The 13,684-nt window shown below is 36.7% G+C and overlaps 1 protein-coding gene across 2 annotated transcripts in view; it reads left to right on the top strand.

Moving 5' to 3' along the window:
• Window positions 1–13,684, top strand: part of LOC126873614 (GAS2-like protein pickled eggs) — an 88,034-nt gene that overhangs the window by 18,239 nt on the left and 56,111 nt on the right. For both annotated transcript variants that reach the window (XM_050634659.1, XM_050634661.1), the window contains exon 2: window positions 1,395–1,581. In XM_050634659.1, the coding sequence (XP_050490616.1) occupies window positions 1,411–1,581 (171 nt within the window). In that variant the 5' untranslated portion in view covers window positions 1,395–1,410. The remainder of the gene's footprint in view (window positions 1–1,394; window positions 1,582–13,684) is intronic.

Genomic DNA, 13,684 nt, shown 5'->3' with positions numbered 1-13,684 from the left:
TGAGACCAATGGAAATTTATAGGGGTAGCCAGGGGAATTTCGTATGGGATATGGCACGAGTTTAGCCACATTGTTCGATAGCGTTTTCTGGGGTGGTTTAACCGGTAGTAGCCACCAGAGGGGAGAATTTTCTCTAGGACGATACAAGCAAACGACCAGGCCAGGCCATTGTCTTGCAAATCCCTCGAAATTTTATTGTTCATCGACAATGTGTTTCACTCTGTTTCACTCTGACACGTCGTTCAATCGGTTACTGGTGGATCGTCCGACTTGGAAAAACGGTCTGTCGTATTATAATTGCAAATTGTGTTCGCTGATAAATGATCCTATTGGGATACTTTGTTCCAGCCGGACCTGTAATTATGGGCTTAGCTTTATTTGAGTATTTCTGTGTACCTTTATGAAAGCGAAGGTTTGATGAATTAATTGTTCCCTCTTTAGTTCTTTTTAAATACTTTTTTTAAAATTAATATTTCCATTCATTGGTGTTTTATTGGAGTTTTTCGACATCATTGGTGTTCAATATTTTTAATACGATTTAGTCTGTATTATTAAGTATAGTTTTAAAATATCCTACAGTTAATTGAAATAGTTGCTGTATAATTTTATGCGCTCCTTTAACCATTAACTATGGTCTGTTGTTATTTAACGAAGTATCGACGAGAGAGTTAACAAATTTGCTAAGATCGTAGAAACACCTAAATTAGCGTATATGTAATCACGAATCTCACAGCCGATAAAAAGTCATTTAAACACCTACCACACAGTATGCACATGCTAACCGCAAAGCCCATAACCGTTCATATTCAATCAGCCGCGACCCACTCGTATCCATAAACCAATCTATAAATAAAATCGGACTGAATTAAACGTTCGTGCTCGATCGACTTCCACTTCTAATAAAGTAAAAAGGGCGGACAATTACAGAGAAATAAAAACAAAATCATAAACAATATACGTATAATATGAGTATAGTGTATTTGGAAGTGTAGCATTTCTGCATCATAGTTGAAACGATTAGACAGTAATGATATTTTTCTAACTTTTTTTAATGATATACTTCTATTAATTATACACTGCAAAGATATTATTATTTTCTTTAATACTAAAAAATTATATATGCAATTTCATTTATTTTAGCTGTGGAATTTAGTTTCAAAAATACACGTCGAACTGCTCAATAGACTACTTATTCCGTTAATCTAAATTAAATATCCAAAATGAATTCCACGCATATATAGCATAATATTAAAAATGAAAATAATAATAATAATAATAATAATAATAATAAATAATTATTCAAAATTAAATGTTTGGAAATTTCATGCGTAATATAACGATAAAGACAAAAATTTGTCAAGCACGTGATGAAGCAGGATCAATCGGTGTTTCAGGTATCGATCAAGCAATATGTCGGTGCTTCTGGAGGCGAGGTCTTACAGGCCCTTCAAATCCTCGGAGGAGTATTTGGTCGCGATGAAAGAGGATCTGGCCGAGTGGTTGAACGCGCTGTATCCGGAGCTGAGAATCAACGTTGACAATTTTATGGACAGGTTGGACACCGGCGTCGCTCTTTGCAAAGTAAGTGGCCGTAGAACGATTTATACGTTCCCAGAAGTACATATAAACTAGCTCCAACTGTCTATCTTCGCGCGTATGTATGAAACTATATACAGGGTAGACCTAAATAGAACCATGAAACGGATAAACTACCCTGTATGTACGACGATATATCAAAATTATGATTTATGAAAGGAAAAGTAAAAGCTAGACGCATACACATAGTTGACTATCTTCTATTTCCAATGTATTTATCAACATTCGTAAGATACGACTATTTTTTCTAGATTGCGTCAGTTGTACAGCGTAAAGTTTAATACAATTTTATAATGAAACTTAATATCATAGATAAGATTCGATAAATATAATATATAGACGTGTGTGTAGGAACATTTCGTGTAAAATGAAAAATTCGAAAAAAAAAAAAAAAAAAAAAAAACATTGAAAGTAGGTACACGTGCGTGGAAATTGAAGAAATTCTACGCAAATTACTATGGAGGAACGTCAATGTAAGTTTGGCGAGTAAAAATTAAGAGTTTGCCCCCATTTCGATCAATGATCAATCTTATCTCTTATGTTTGCCAACGGTAGTACCCTATTTATTTATTTCTTCTCTTTTTCTTTTTCGTTTCTTATCGCAGAAAACAAGGTGTGTTCAATTCCTCCACGACTACGAATCGTGAAGTAAAGAAAAGATATCTGCATGCACGATGGATTGAAAATGAAATAGGACGAAGGTTCGATCGTAGGATTTTGTTTCTCAGAAGCGTAACTTTTCACTCACCATGTATATGTGCGTAATTTACAATTATTTGCTTTAGAGACGTATCGTAAAGCGGGTTTATGATATTGTGAGGACTTTTAGTATTTGTAGGGTGAAGGAAGTCTTGTTAAAAGGAAATTCAATTCCGTTTGGTCGTGTCGTAATTCAATTTTATTATCGTGGCATTTCCGCTTATTAAGTGATTGGTAGATTGTAATATACTTAGGATCGTGTGTTAAAGAGTACAATAGGGAAATTGTTCGTAGACAGGTCCTGTATTATTGTAGTAACAGTTTGTAGTTATAGTATTTCAGGTACATAAAAAATCGACGTATAGTAGCATAACGAAAGAATAAAGGTTTTCGTTTTATCGCCCTAACGGTTTAAATTTAAAAGGAAAGAAAAGAGGAAAATAGGGGCACCGAGTAGCTCGCCTCAGCCGCTCCTCATCGTGTCACAGAGTTTCTTGCACGCGCCGACTTGATTCATAATTCAAGTGGCGTTGAAGCAACAGCTTCCGGTGGACGTCACACGCATCCTTCTTCCTCTGTTTCACGATCCGCGACCAAACTACGTGCTCCATGCGGCTTCTATGCATTTCCATTTAACACTTCACTGTATTAGTAGCCGTATTAGTATATGTAGCTGTATCAGTATAAGTGTGTGTATTTGTTGCACGCGTCCTTTTCACGTTACTCACGCGCAGAATTTTCAAGAAGCTACTGGGAATCACGGGTTGCGAACGATCACTTCTCTCGGTCTTCTTTTTTCAATTAATAAGTTGTTTCTTATTTTAGAACGTAGCTCGAGATCTTTGAACTTTCTTAGATTCTCTTCCAATTTCGCGAGTAATTTAGCTTCCATTGAAATTGTGCGAACAACGACACTTTTATTCTCATTACAAGAACAACATAAGAGTAACGGTAAAGAGTAAAAGTAAGATAACAGCGTTAGTTTCCAAACTGTTAGTTCATTATCGTGTTAAATATCAAAATTTAGTAAACGTGAAATAATACGAAATACAAGATATAGCATGATATTTAACAATCTGAATCGTTACGTGTAATATTCTAGAATTTTGAATTTTAAAAGTAACAACCCTGGCCCTATCTCTCTAACAACATACAAAAATGGAAAGTGGAATTTTAATCAAACGGAGAAGAATTCCTCGAACGCAAATTTTATTCGTCCAGATGCACTTTCGTTTGTTCCTGAAAACACTCGACCGTAAAAAGTATCCTGGAAAATATCGAAACGTGAAAATTTTCGAGCGATAGATCGCTAACAGGCAAAACGGTAGCCTCATAATTGGAATTCTTGCACGAGCCAGCGCGTGGTAAAACCGTTGAACGAATTTCCCAGTAAAATAATCAAAGGTCCACATCGAGCTCTCGAAACGAGTTCTCGGCGTGCTTTTGCGCGCGATAAAGCATTTGGAGAGCAAAGGGAGAAGTGGAGACTGTCGTGGCGAGTACTGGAACCGGAGGCGATCATTAGGCCGGATCCGAATGGTCGCGAAAACCGTGAAAAATCACCGTCTGCAACTGGAATGCCGATTATTATTAACCACGCCACCATCGATATTCGTTTCTATTCTATCGCCTTTTAGTTTAGGGTTACGGGCGAATAGGCGTGCAAAACAGAAACGTTATCCGCGTTGCAAAGGGAGGGCGCTGGCTGGAAGGATCTGCGATAAATTTCACGGAATTTACAATCGAGATAAAAGGCGAATTTGCATCGGGTGGAAATAACTGGTCGTCGCGTGGTTGCGATCATAGCGGCGTAACTTAGCTCGGTTTATGGTCAACTGGGACTAGTTTAACGATACACTCGGCTACAGAAGTACGTATCATGAAGACCTGAGAATTTATCACGAGACCATCTTTTAATCGTTGCTATTGAAGTAATTAACAAAACATCCAGGAATTATTATCTCGTTCGAAGAACTATATTCGATGCCATAAACACGTTGTTGAGTTACATGCATGTAATCTTATCGATTGAGGCACTCGTGAAAATTGGACAGTTTATTACCAAAATATCCTTCAATCGTTATTAACAAACTAATTATCGTCTTATAAGGTCTCGAACGATTATCTTGTTTGAATATTCAATGTTTTATAAGAAGAATCTCACGATGAGTGCAGTAATACTCTCGTCAGTTTGATACGCGAGTAATATAATAATAAAATCAACTACTTTTTCTTTGTCTTGTAGCTGTCGCGTTTGTTCATTACAATTTCCATCAATTCTGACTTTCACACGAACCGTTCAGAAAATCCATCGATACCTTCGAAACGTCTCAATTGTCGAATTTCATACGAAGATCATAAGTGTCTTAATACTTACGAATGGGACTGTATCTTGATCTTAATATAAAGTATAGTGGTCGAAATGTTTCCAACGATCGATACACCTATAATTGTATCATTTAGTAAGATCGTGTTCCGCGTGTTGGTTTTTCGATGTTTCCCGCTCCGGCAGCTGCTACTACAGGGTGTGTTTAAGATGAACAGATTCGATAGGTCTGAATTACTGATCGAATGGTCTCGATAAAGGTATCTAAATACACATGCATAATGTAACGAGTATGAAGTATCTGCTTTTTATCCGTCGGATATATGTACCTAAATGGGTTAAAAATTTGGATATTGAGAGATAAATAAGTTGTCCAGTTACGCAGCTTGAGTTTCTAATGATAATCATGATATTTGCATATCTTGAACCTCCTACGATGTTCATACGATTTTAACGTCGTTATTTCTTCGAAGCAACTTTTATCGAGCTTTCAGAACTTCGTTTATGTAACAGATACGCTTGCTACAATAATATCAATATCGAGGATCATTAATCAATTAATTACAGAATATAATAAGAGCATTCTTTCAATTTCCAAGAAAAGGAAAACAAACAGAAGAGACAAACATGTGGAGTTAATGATCGTTTTTGTTACGAACCCTTCAATAATAAATATTCGATCAACGTCGTCGCGGCGGGAGGGTTGAAATCCAGCCACCCCTTGATTCTATAAAATTCACGAAAATCCAGCACGATTAATTACCTCGGAGCAACGCTGTATGTAAGCTAATCGAAGCGTTCGAGCGATATGCCCAACACGATCTCGCCCGATCCTTTGCCAAACTGTCAAACTAAATGCCGAAATTGGAGCCCCGTGGCGTTGCAGCTGTTGGAAGGCTGCGTGTCGAAAGAAACACGGGCCTCGTACCTGCCGTGCACGATCGCGTGTGCCATTGAACAGCGCTGATAGAGCAGTCTTTCGTGTGTCGGATTGGCTGTCGGCAGAGCGAGCAGCGAGTAGCTGCTTCGACTTTCACTGATCTACGAGGAGTCGATCGCTGGAACTCGACTCCTCGCGAACTGTCGCGGTTACGCCGCGTAAAATCGCCGAATCAGATTCGCAATTAGGCTCTTTTTATTGGTATAGATAGACTGCGGATTTTCGTACTTTTCTGGAAGATTTGCGGATGCAAAACTGCACAGAATGCACACAATATACAAAAGTGCATTAGAAAGAAAAGTATGTCATTTGTCGAAAGATTGTTCCATGCAGATCTCAATCGACAAATTTTGCCAAGTTGTGTGGGTGGCTATTTTGGGCAAAGAATGTTGTATACTCGATGGGTCGGTTCGTTTTCGAGATGGTGAAGTAGAATAGAACAAGTTTGTAATCAGATGCATTCCAGCTATCTAACTTTTAATGCAATTAATTAACATCGCTGTCCGGTGTAAATATTATCGACGAGGTCAATGTTTCCCTCTTATCAATAAAAAACATAATCATTATAAAAACGTGCAGCTCATACCAGTGAGTACGAGAATAATGCCCTAACTCGACGACTATCAGTATTTCTGTTTATATCTCGAAAACGAAGACGAATCGTACGTAACATGGTGCATACAGGATGTCTTAAAAATCGTTTCACGAGATTTTTTGAAATTCTTGCATTTGAAAAATACCGGTTCTCATATGCAAAACGCATATTCTCAGAAATAATATAGGTAATTGAGGTGGATGAGGAGATTGGATGACGATGGGCGAGGAATTGAATTAGGTTTCGATTTGTTTCAATTTGTCAGATAGTTTAATAACACCGAGAATTCTAAAATATCGAAGAGATAGAACAAGTCCTTTTAAAGCTAGGTATTAATACTATACAGGAAAATTGTCGTTAAGTGGTAGAGAATGTATTATAGAACCAACTATGTACATTAGAAGGTTTCATTAATGTTAGTCCTTCCAAGTGTCCGAGGCTAATTCTGGCAATAAACGTTTCGTATATTGAAACCAGTTATTGAGAAATTTAATGGCACTTCTACTCACACAGTCACTGCCAAAGTATTTTTAGCAGTTTACAACTTCTGTTTAATAATATCGACTGGTATCGGATCGTATTAATCGCGAGATAAGCCAAAAGTAAAATGTAGTGCAAATAGATTCAATCTTAGTGAGTTAATCTTTTAACGATCTACTGCCATTACATTTTACTTTTCTGAATAAATTTCACGAATCTTTCAGGTTTGCCATTATCTAACGGACTGTATATTAATTTCCAATCGAATACACCAGTACTTTTCTCTTCTCTATCTTCATCAAGCTAACTTTGCAAATTTATATTTTTCTCAAAATCGTTAAGTCGAATCTATAAAAATGGCTCTGGCATCAGCTTCTCAGTTTTAATTCTACGGATCCTGTCTCTTTCGCCATTGCGATTTCTGTGACATTTTCATATATCGTTGCTCCACGCGAACAATCTACTTTTGTTAAATAAAATCAATTCTTTAAATCTTCCATTGCTGTTGAACCACGCTCGTCTCTTCTTTTTATCTTCTGTTACCATCGAATCGAACTCGCTCCTTCCTACCTAGCTCTCATGTCGAATTACATTTAATTCTTTGAATATTCCATTGTTATCAAACCAAACTGACAATCTTCTTCACTTTTCGACCACCGATTCTAACCATCGAATATCAACATTATTTAGTATCAGTTCTCTGCACTTCCTCTACGAATGCATCAAAAATCCCCAGTCTACCATTTACGTAGCTCGCGCCCTTCTCTTCTACCTTGGCTGTCGTCACGGCTCGTAAAGTCTACGTAGTCGCAGAAGGTGATTCGCGAACAGGCCGCGAGGATTGGAAATTCTATGCGACTTCGGTCGTATCGAAGAGAAAGAGGGAGAAAGAAAGAAAGAAAGAAAGAAGGAGACAAAGATGTCTGTAATCCTTTGCTGGCGCAACGGGGGCGAGTAGCCGATGTACCGACTCGGTTGCCCCTTTGTCTGCTCCTTTATCGCGGCTGCCTACTCTAAATATTTCTCTGGCATGAATTTATAACGACGACAATCGCTAATAACGAGTCACGATAACCGTTGTGGCTGCTCCACAAGTCCACAAGCCGCAACCTATGGCGATCTGCGGTGGACGATCGTGGGCCAAGCTTTAGGTGAACTGCGCTTGGTTGCGTGAAAAGTGCAGGTGTTCGTGGGTGTTGCGTGTCTGCGCGCAGCTTTCGCGAAGGGTTGTTGAAAAAAATCTGAGATATTGGCCGGCAAGAGTACCAGATCGTAAAAGATTTTTAATTCTCGTAATCTACATTTACTTATTTATTTATTTAATACCAGCCTCGCCAGCTTATACAGAAATGGATTTAGCTTACAATTGCTTTCATACCGCCGTTCTTGTACTATATCTGCCGTGTTTATATACCAGCTGTCTCACTATCGTTGCTGAATCAACCGATTGCTTATTTACTCAACTTATTCTACTCTATCATTACCTCTTCTAATCAGTATAAGATTCCTTGGAATTTTCAATAGCTCTTGACGTACCTACTAAGACTTCAATTTTCATTCTTTACGATTTGTAATCTTCATTAATTCCAATTTTCTCGATGAAAAATCTTAATACTTTAGACGTCAAAAGATTTGTTATCCTCGTTCCATGAACGAGATTTATGATTAATTGGATTGAACTTTTAATTATATTTAATTTATTTTTAGTTATCTTTCTTTTCACGAATCCCGCTAATCTCTGTCAGTTCCGAAAGGAGGCAATCGCCAACTATTCAAGCTCACTTAACTCGAAACTTTATTATCGAGTCAATTTCGATTTAATCATTTCTATCGCAATAAACAGCACGTACACGAGACATACCTCGAAGGAAAGTTGGTAAATCGGTAATAAGGACGTCTGTTGGTAAAATAGGAAGCCGTTTCATTAAGACTCTTCCAAGAGAGAATGGCCAGGCATTGGATTAATCAAGCGCAATTGTCGACATCTGCTTTCCTTGTCTTCCTTCTTTCACAGTGAATTAGAATTTACGGCAGCTCCATCGAGGTCTCGACTCGCGTAACGCGGCATGTCCCCCTTTTTCAATTTCCAAGAATCGCTTTCCTGGACGAAGATGATTTTTTACCAATTAGCAGTTGGCAGAAACTCGAACCGACGCCGTAATTGGGATTAAACGACGCTTGTCCTTACCCGATCGACGCGCGAATCATGCAAATTAATTGTGTCACGCTTAGAGGCAACAGGCTAATCACCGAGGATATATGTTGCTTCGTTTTGGACGAAGTTGTCCGATAAATCACTGTCGTCTTAAATCGTGTCGTTTATTTGCTGGAAGCTATTTCGGGATTATTGTTCGACCAAGAATTATTTTTAGGTCGAGCGTCATTTTTTAATATCGAGTAATTGTGTATGTAGCTTCTTGATGACATCTCTTTCCTCTTTCCTTGGGATTATTTTTATTGGAATTCATATTAGGTCAAGTATCTTCTTTTAAAGTTTATTATATACAGAGTGTCTCGCAGCAACGATGATTCACTTGGTCGACTGGATTCTACGTATGAAAGCAATTTAAAAAACTTTATGTTCTTAATAATAGAACTTATATAATAAAAAGTTCATATAATCATTCAGACATGTCCTATGAACACAAACCCAGACGTTTTATCATCGACTGGAACTGTTTTTTCAGAGGCAGGATACAAGATTCAACTTCAAACATCCAAATATTGGATTATGTTTGTAAATGAGTATGTGAGATTAGTTCAACTATCCATCCTTCGATAGAATTATTTATTGTAACTCGAAAACATGGTCGAACATACAAAATCTTTTTATTGTTTCCAAAAAACAGAATTCGGGATGCCTTGTATATATTTTTAGGGCGAATGTCTTTATTTTGTTTAGTTTGAACTTATTTTTGTTACGACTAATTTTATGTCAAGTGTCTTCTTTTTTTTAAATTACATGTTTTTCTTTAATGAAACTTTTCACCTTCTTGGATTTGGGATTATTCTTAGCCCAATTACCTAATACCTAAAAGAAAATACCGAAAAGCATCAGAAATTGATTTAGACCAGTGATCGATTAATGCAATTAAGGATCGCGAGCTACAATCTCATAGGAATTATCGAGTTGGCAACTAAGTGATTGCGGATTTTGTCAATATCACCTAATGCCAAAATCCGCAATCACTTAGTTGCCACCGCAATATCATAAATTCCTCTACGATTTTATCTCTAGCGATTTAAAATGATTAAGATTTAAAAAACCATTGGCCTGAAATAATCTAAAATCTAAAACAGCGGATAAAAATTCACTCGTTCAACCCCGTAATCTACAAACCCACATTTCGAGACCGCTTGATACGCGAAATATCCTCTGACCGGTTTTATCAAAATTTGATCCAGTTCGTTCGTGTGGGAAAGAACGGCGAATAAGAAATTCCACGACGTGAAACTGCCACAGGAATCGCGTAATAAGGACACGTGATCGTTCGCGACCCGCATTCTGACACGCGTGTTTCTCTATCTGCCCCAGGATCTCTTGTTTTCCACGTACACCGCTGTATCTACGACTCTAGGCCATTTTACATGCATTTGCATACAAAAAGATATTCAGCCAGTCGTCCTTGCCAACTGATTATCCTTTTCGGAAGGCCAATCTATTTTTGCAGCCAGCAAGAACGAATCTAATCGAAAGACTATCTTTTCTGCTAACTTTTATCAACCCTTCATTCTAGTTTATCAATAGCGTTCATTAACAGACACATTTACATACTTATGCAACTCTGTAGTTGTGGTATACTGAGCTTGATATCTTGTGCATAGCGCGTGCACAATGAGATATATGTTACTATGTTATATCTGCATCATTTGCATAACGTATGCGTGCATTCGTAATTTTACTTCTGATCTTTTTATTTTTTCACGCCTTTTTTGAAATTACAGCTTCGTTTATAAAATTTCTTATAAAATTCGTGCGATATATACGATTATAATTTTATTATTATGATGATTTATTCAAATTCTTACTTTTCTTCTCTTTTTTTTTGGAATAAAGTATCTTTTTACGTATATTTATTAGTATGCATTATTATTTTAGTTTGATGATAATTTATTAAAATTGGTATTTGTTCACGGTGAAATTTTTGGAAACGGCTTCTTGAAATTATGGCTTTGTGGTTTATAAGATTTACGCGATATGGATGACTTTATTGCGTAATTTTATTATTGTGATAATTTATTTAAATCTTTTACTTCTCATCTATATTTTTTTGTAAAGTATTTTATAGAAATATTCAAGCGATACTTTTTCACAACGTTGTCCTTTTAATGTTATTCGAATGGTTTTGTCGGCCTATAGAATTTCACAATATACGCCAGCTTTTATGATTTTAATTTCGTGATAATTTATTTAAGTATTCACGTCTCGGAATTGAACCGTTTATTGAAATTGAAAATTATCCAAATGATATTATAGCCTTTATATATTTTCGTTTCCTTACATTGAGTATTTCTTCTCCTGTCTTTGCAATTATTCTAAGAATCTGATCTTAAGATTCTCAAAAATCTCCAAATAAATAATTTAAAGCTACCGGTACTTTTCGAACTCTCCACAATTGCCTTAAAAACACGAGAAAAATAAAGAAACATCAAAATGAAGTAAAACACTCGAGGAAAAGATCTAAGAGATGATAATTCTCTACTCCGGATATGACATCTTACTTTTCCAGTCCTAAAAAATTTTACACGACGTTCTAAAAGACTTATGACCCTTGCGAAAGACCCTGAAACGTCATTACCAGTTCAAAATCAACTGAGAAGACCTTGTACCTATTATCCAGTGGATTAGTCAGAGGAATTCGACTTGGAACTGGATTAAAAGGCAACTAAAGACATGTAAATCCCAAAAGGTCCTAGACAGTCGTGCTCCAGCATCACCATGGTCGCTCGACATTCTATTTTGGTCGATTGTTTTTCCAGCGCAGCCCTATGCGCCGTGTTGCATCTCGGTGGAGGAATCGTTATATTTAGACGTGAAAAAGGCCGGATGAAAGGACGACTGACTGTTTATTTCTGGTATTCCCCGAAAAAAAGGAGAAAAATTCGGCTAGACCAGCCGACAACAAATCGTTTTGCCTCTATTTCCCACCCTCGCGAAGGGTAACTGAAGTAGAAACACGATTCCAGGAAACGTAGACAGCCTAACGAAAGGTCCTGCTACTTTACAATTCTTCCTATTAAATCTTTTGTGTCTTATTTTTTTTTTTTTATTATCTCCTTTCCTGTCTTTGGAAATTGAAATAAAGGGAATTGAAATAAAGGCTATATTTTCTTACGTTAGATGTATTCTCTGGAGGATCATATTTTTGATAAGTTTGATAATCTTCTTTACGTTGAATGATGGTTACTATTTGAAGGTTTACGTTAGTTTTTACGCGTTTTTAGAAATACATTTGTTGAAAAGTAGAAAGTGATAAAAACATTGATAAAAATACAGATTTTGTACTTTATTTATACAGGGTTTAGGTTGTCCTATTGTAAATCGTTTCGTATATTTTTAGTAATTTTACGAGTAGTAGTATGAAAAGCTTATCGTTATCGGTTATTATTTTTAGTGGATGGGTTTATGGAATAATGAGATAGATATGCCGTGATATAGGAAGAGGAATGTTAATTAATACAAGAAGCAATTGGCCGGCAGACATATTGCCGCGTTTGATCTTTCACCGGTTGTTTGTTATCAATCTCCGTTATGCTTCGGTAATTAAGATTAATCACCGTGATCTATGGCAAGTATATTGGCGTGCAACTTTTTGCGATTGATCGAGACCCAGTTGGATGTAATAATACGATAGTGAAATCGAAACTGAATCTATCATCTGTAAAAATAATATTTTTTTGAATTCCGTTCTATATCTGGTGTAAAAATAAATGTACACTTGTGATACAGAAATAGAAATTAATTTTCTCTCGAATGCTACAGAATTTAATTTCTCAGTTCGTAATCCGTACAATTTCTAGTTTTGTCAACATTCAATTTCCTCAATTGGCAATTCCATCTCGTTTCTCGTTACCTTAATTGATAATTTACCTCATTCCTAATTCCCTTAATTGGTAGTGTTCCCAGGTCCGGATTTTTCTAGTTGACAAATGCTCGAATTGCCAATATTATCAATTTCTGAAAGCTGACACCTACATCAGTTGATTGTTGTTTTTTGACCTCTTCAATTGATAACATTCCTAAATTTTCCAATTTGCAATGATTTTTTTCAATTTTCGAATTATCAAATAGAAAATTGTCTGCTTATCAATTTTTTCAGCGCGACATTTCGAAGAAACGTTGCAATTACCAAATTTTTCGCAATTCTGATTTTTCAACTTCACGATTTCCAATTGTTCCAGTTCAAAATTGTCGAATAGTCAAGTTTCTCAACTATCTCCGTTACCTGCACTACGCATCTTTCTAACTTTGATTTCGATATAAAATCATCCGCTACAAATTTAGCTATTGAAATCGAATTTCCAGCGGTCACAAAGTCCTTTGGACGCCAATTTGTACAACGCGATATCTAACGCAAAGCCCTGTTATCTCGAGATTAAACCAAATAGCGAGTGTCACCGAAACGTCGCGTCGGTGTCGTGTCACACAATTCACAATGCTCTTGTGACGGGACATTTGAATCGTTGAAACGCTTCGCTTCAAACGCCCGTCGAGACGGATTAGCCGATGGAAAGTGTGCTTTATTCGGTGCAAAGTGCTGGTGGCATTTGCACGAAAGCGAAACGAGACACTTGCATACGCGAAATTTGCTCGAATAGAAACCGTTTCTCCTATTCTTAAGCAGTTCCACTTTATCTAGTTAGTGGATCATCAACCGTTTCTACCATCCTAATCTCATCTAGGAAACTTAGACAACAACTAGAAAACCATCAATTTATTTCATTCTTACCAGATTATATCACATTTGTACGAATCAAAATACAGATATGTTAAATTCTCATTATTAATCAAACCACCGTACGATATCTGCATAGTTAAATTCAATCA

The sequence above is a fragment of the Bombus huntii genome, chromosome 15 (genome assembly GCF_024542735.1).
Source record: "Bombus huntii isolate Logan2020A chromosome 15, iyBomHunt1.1, whole genome shotgun sequence".
Taxonomy (NCBI): Eukaryota; Metazoa; Arthropoda; class Insecta; order Hymenoptera; family Apidae; genus Bombus; species Bombus huntii.
The sequence above is the reverse complement of the archived record's forward strand: the minus strand, read 5'-3'. Positions and strand labels throughout refer to the sequence as shown.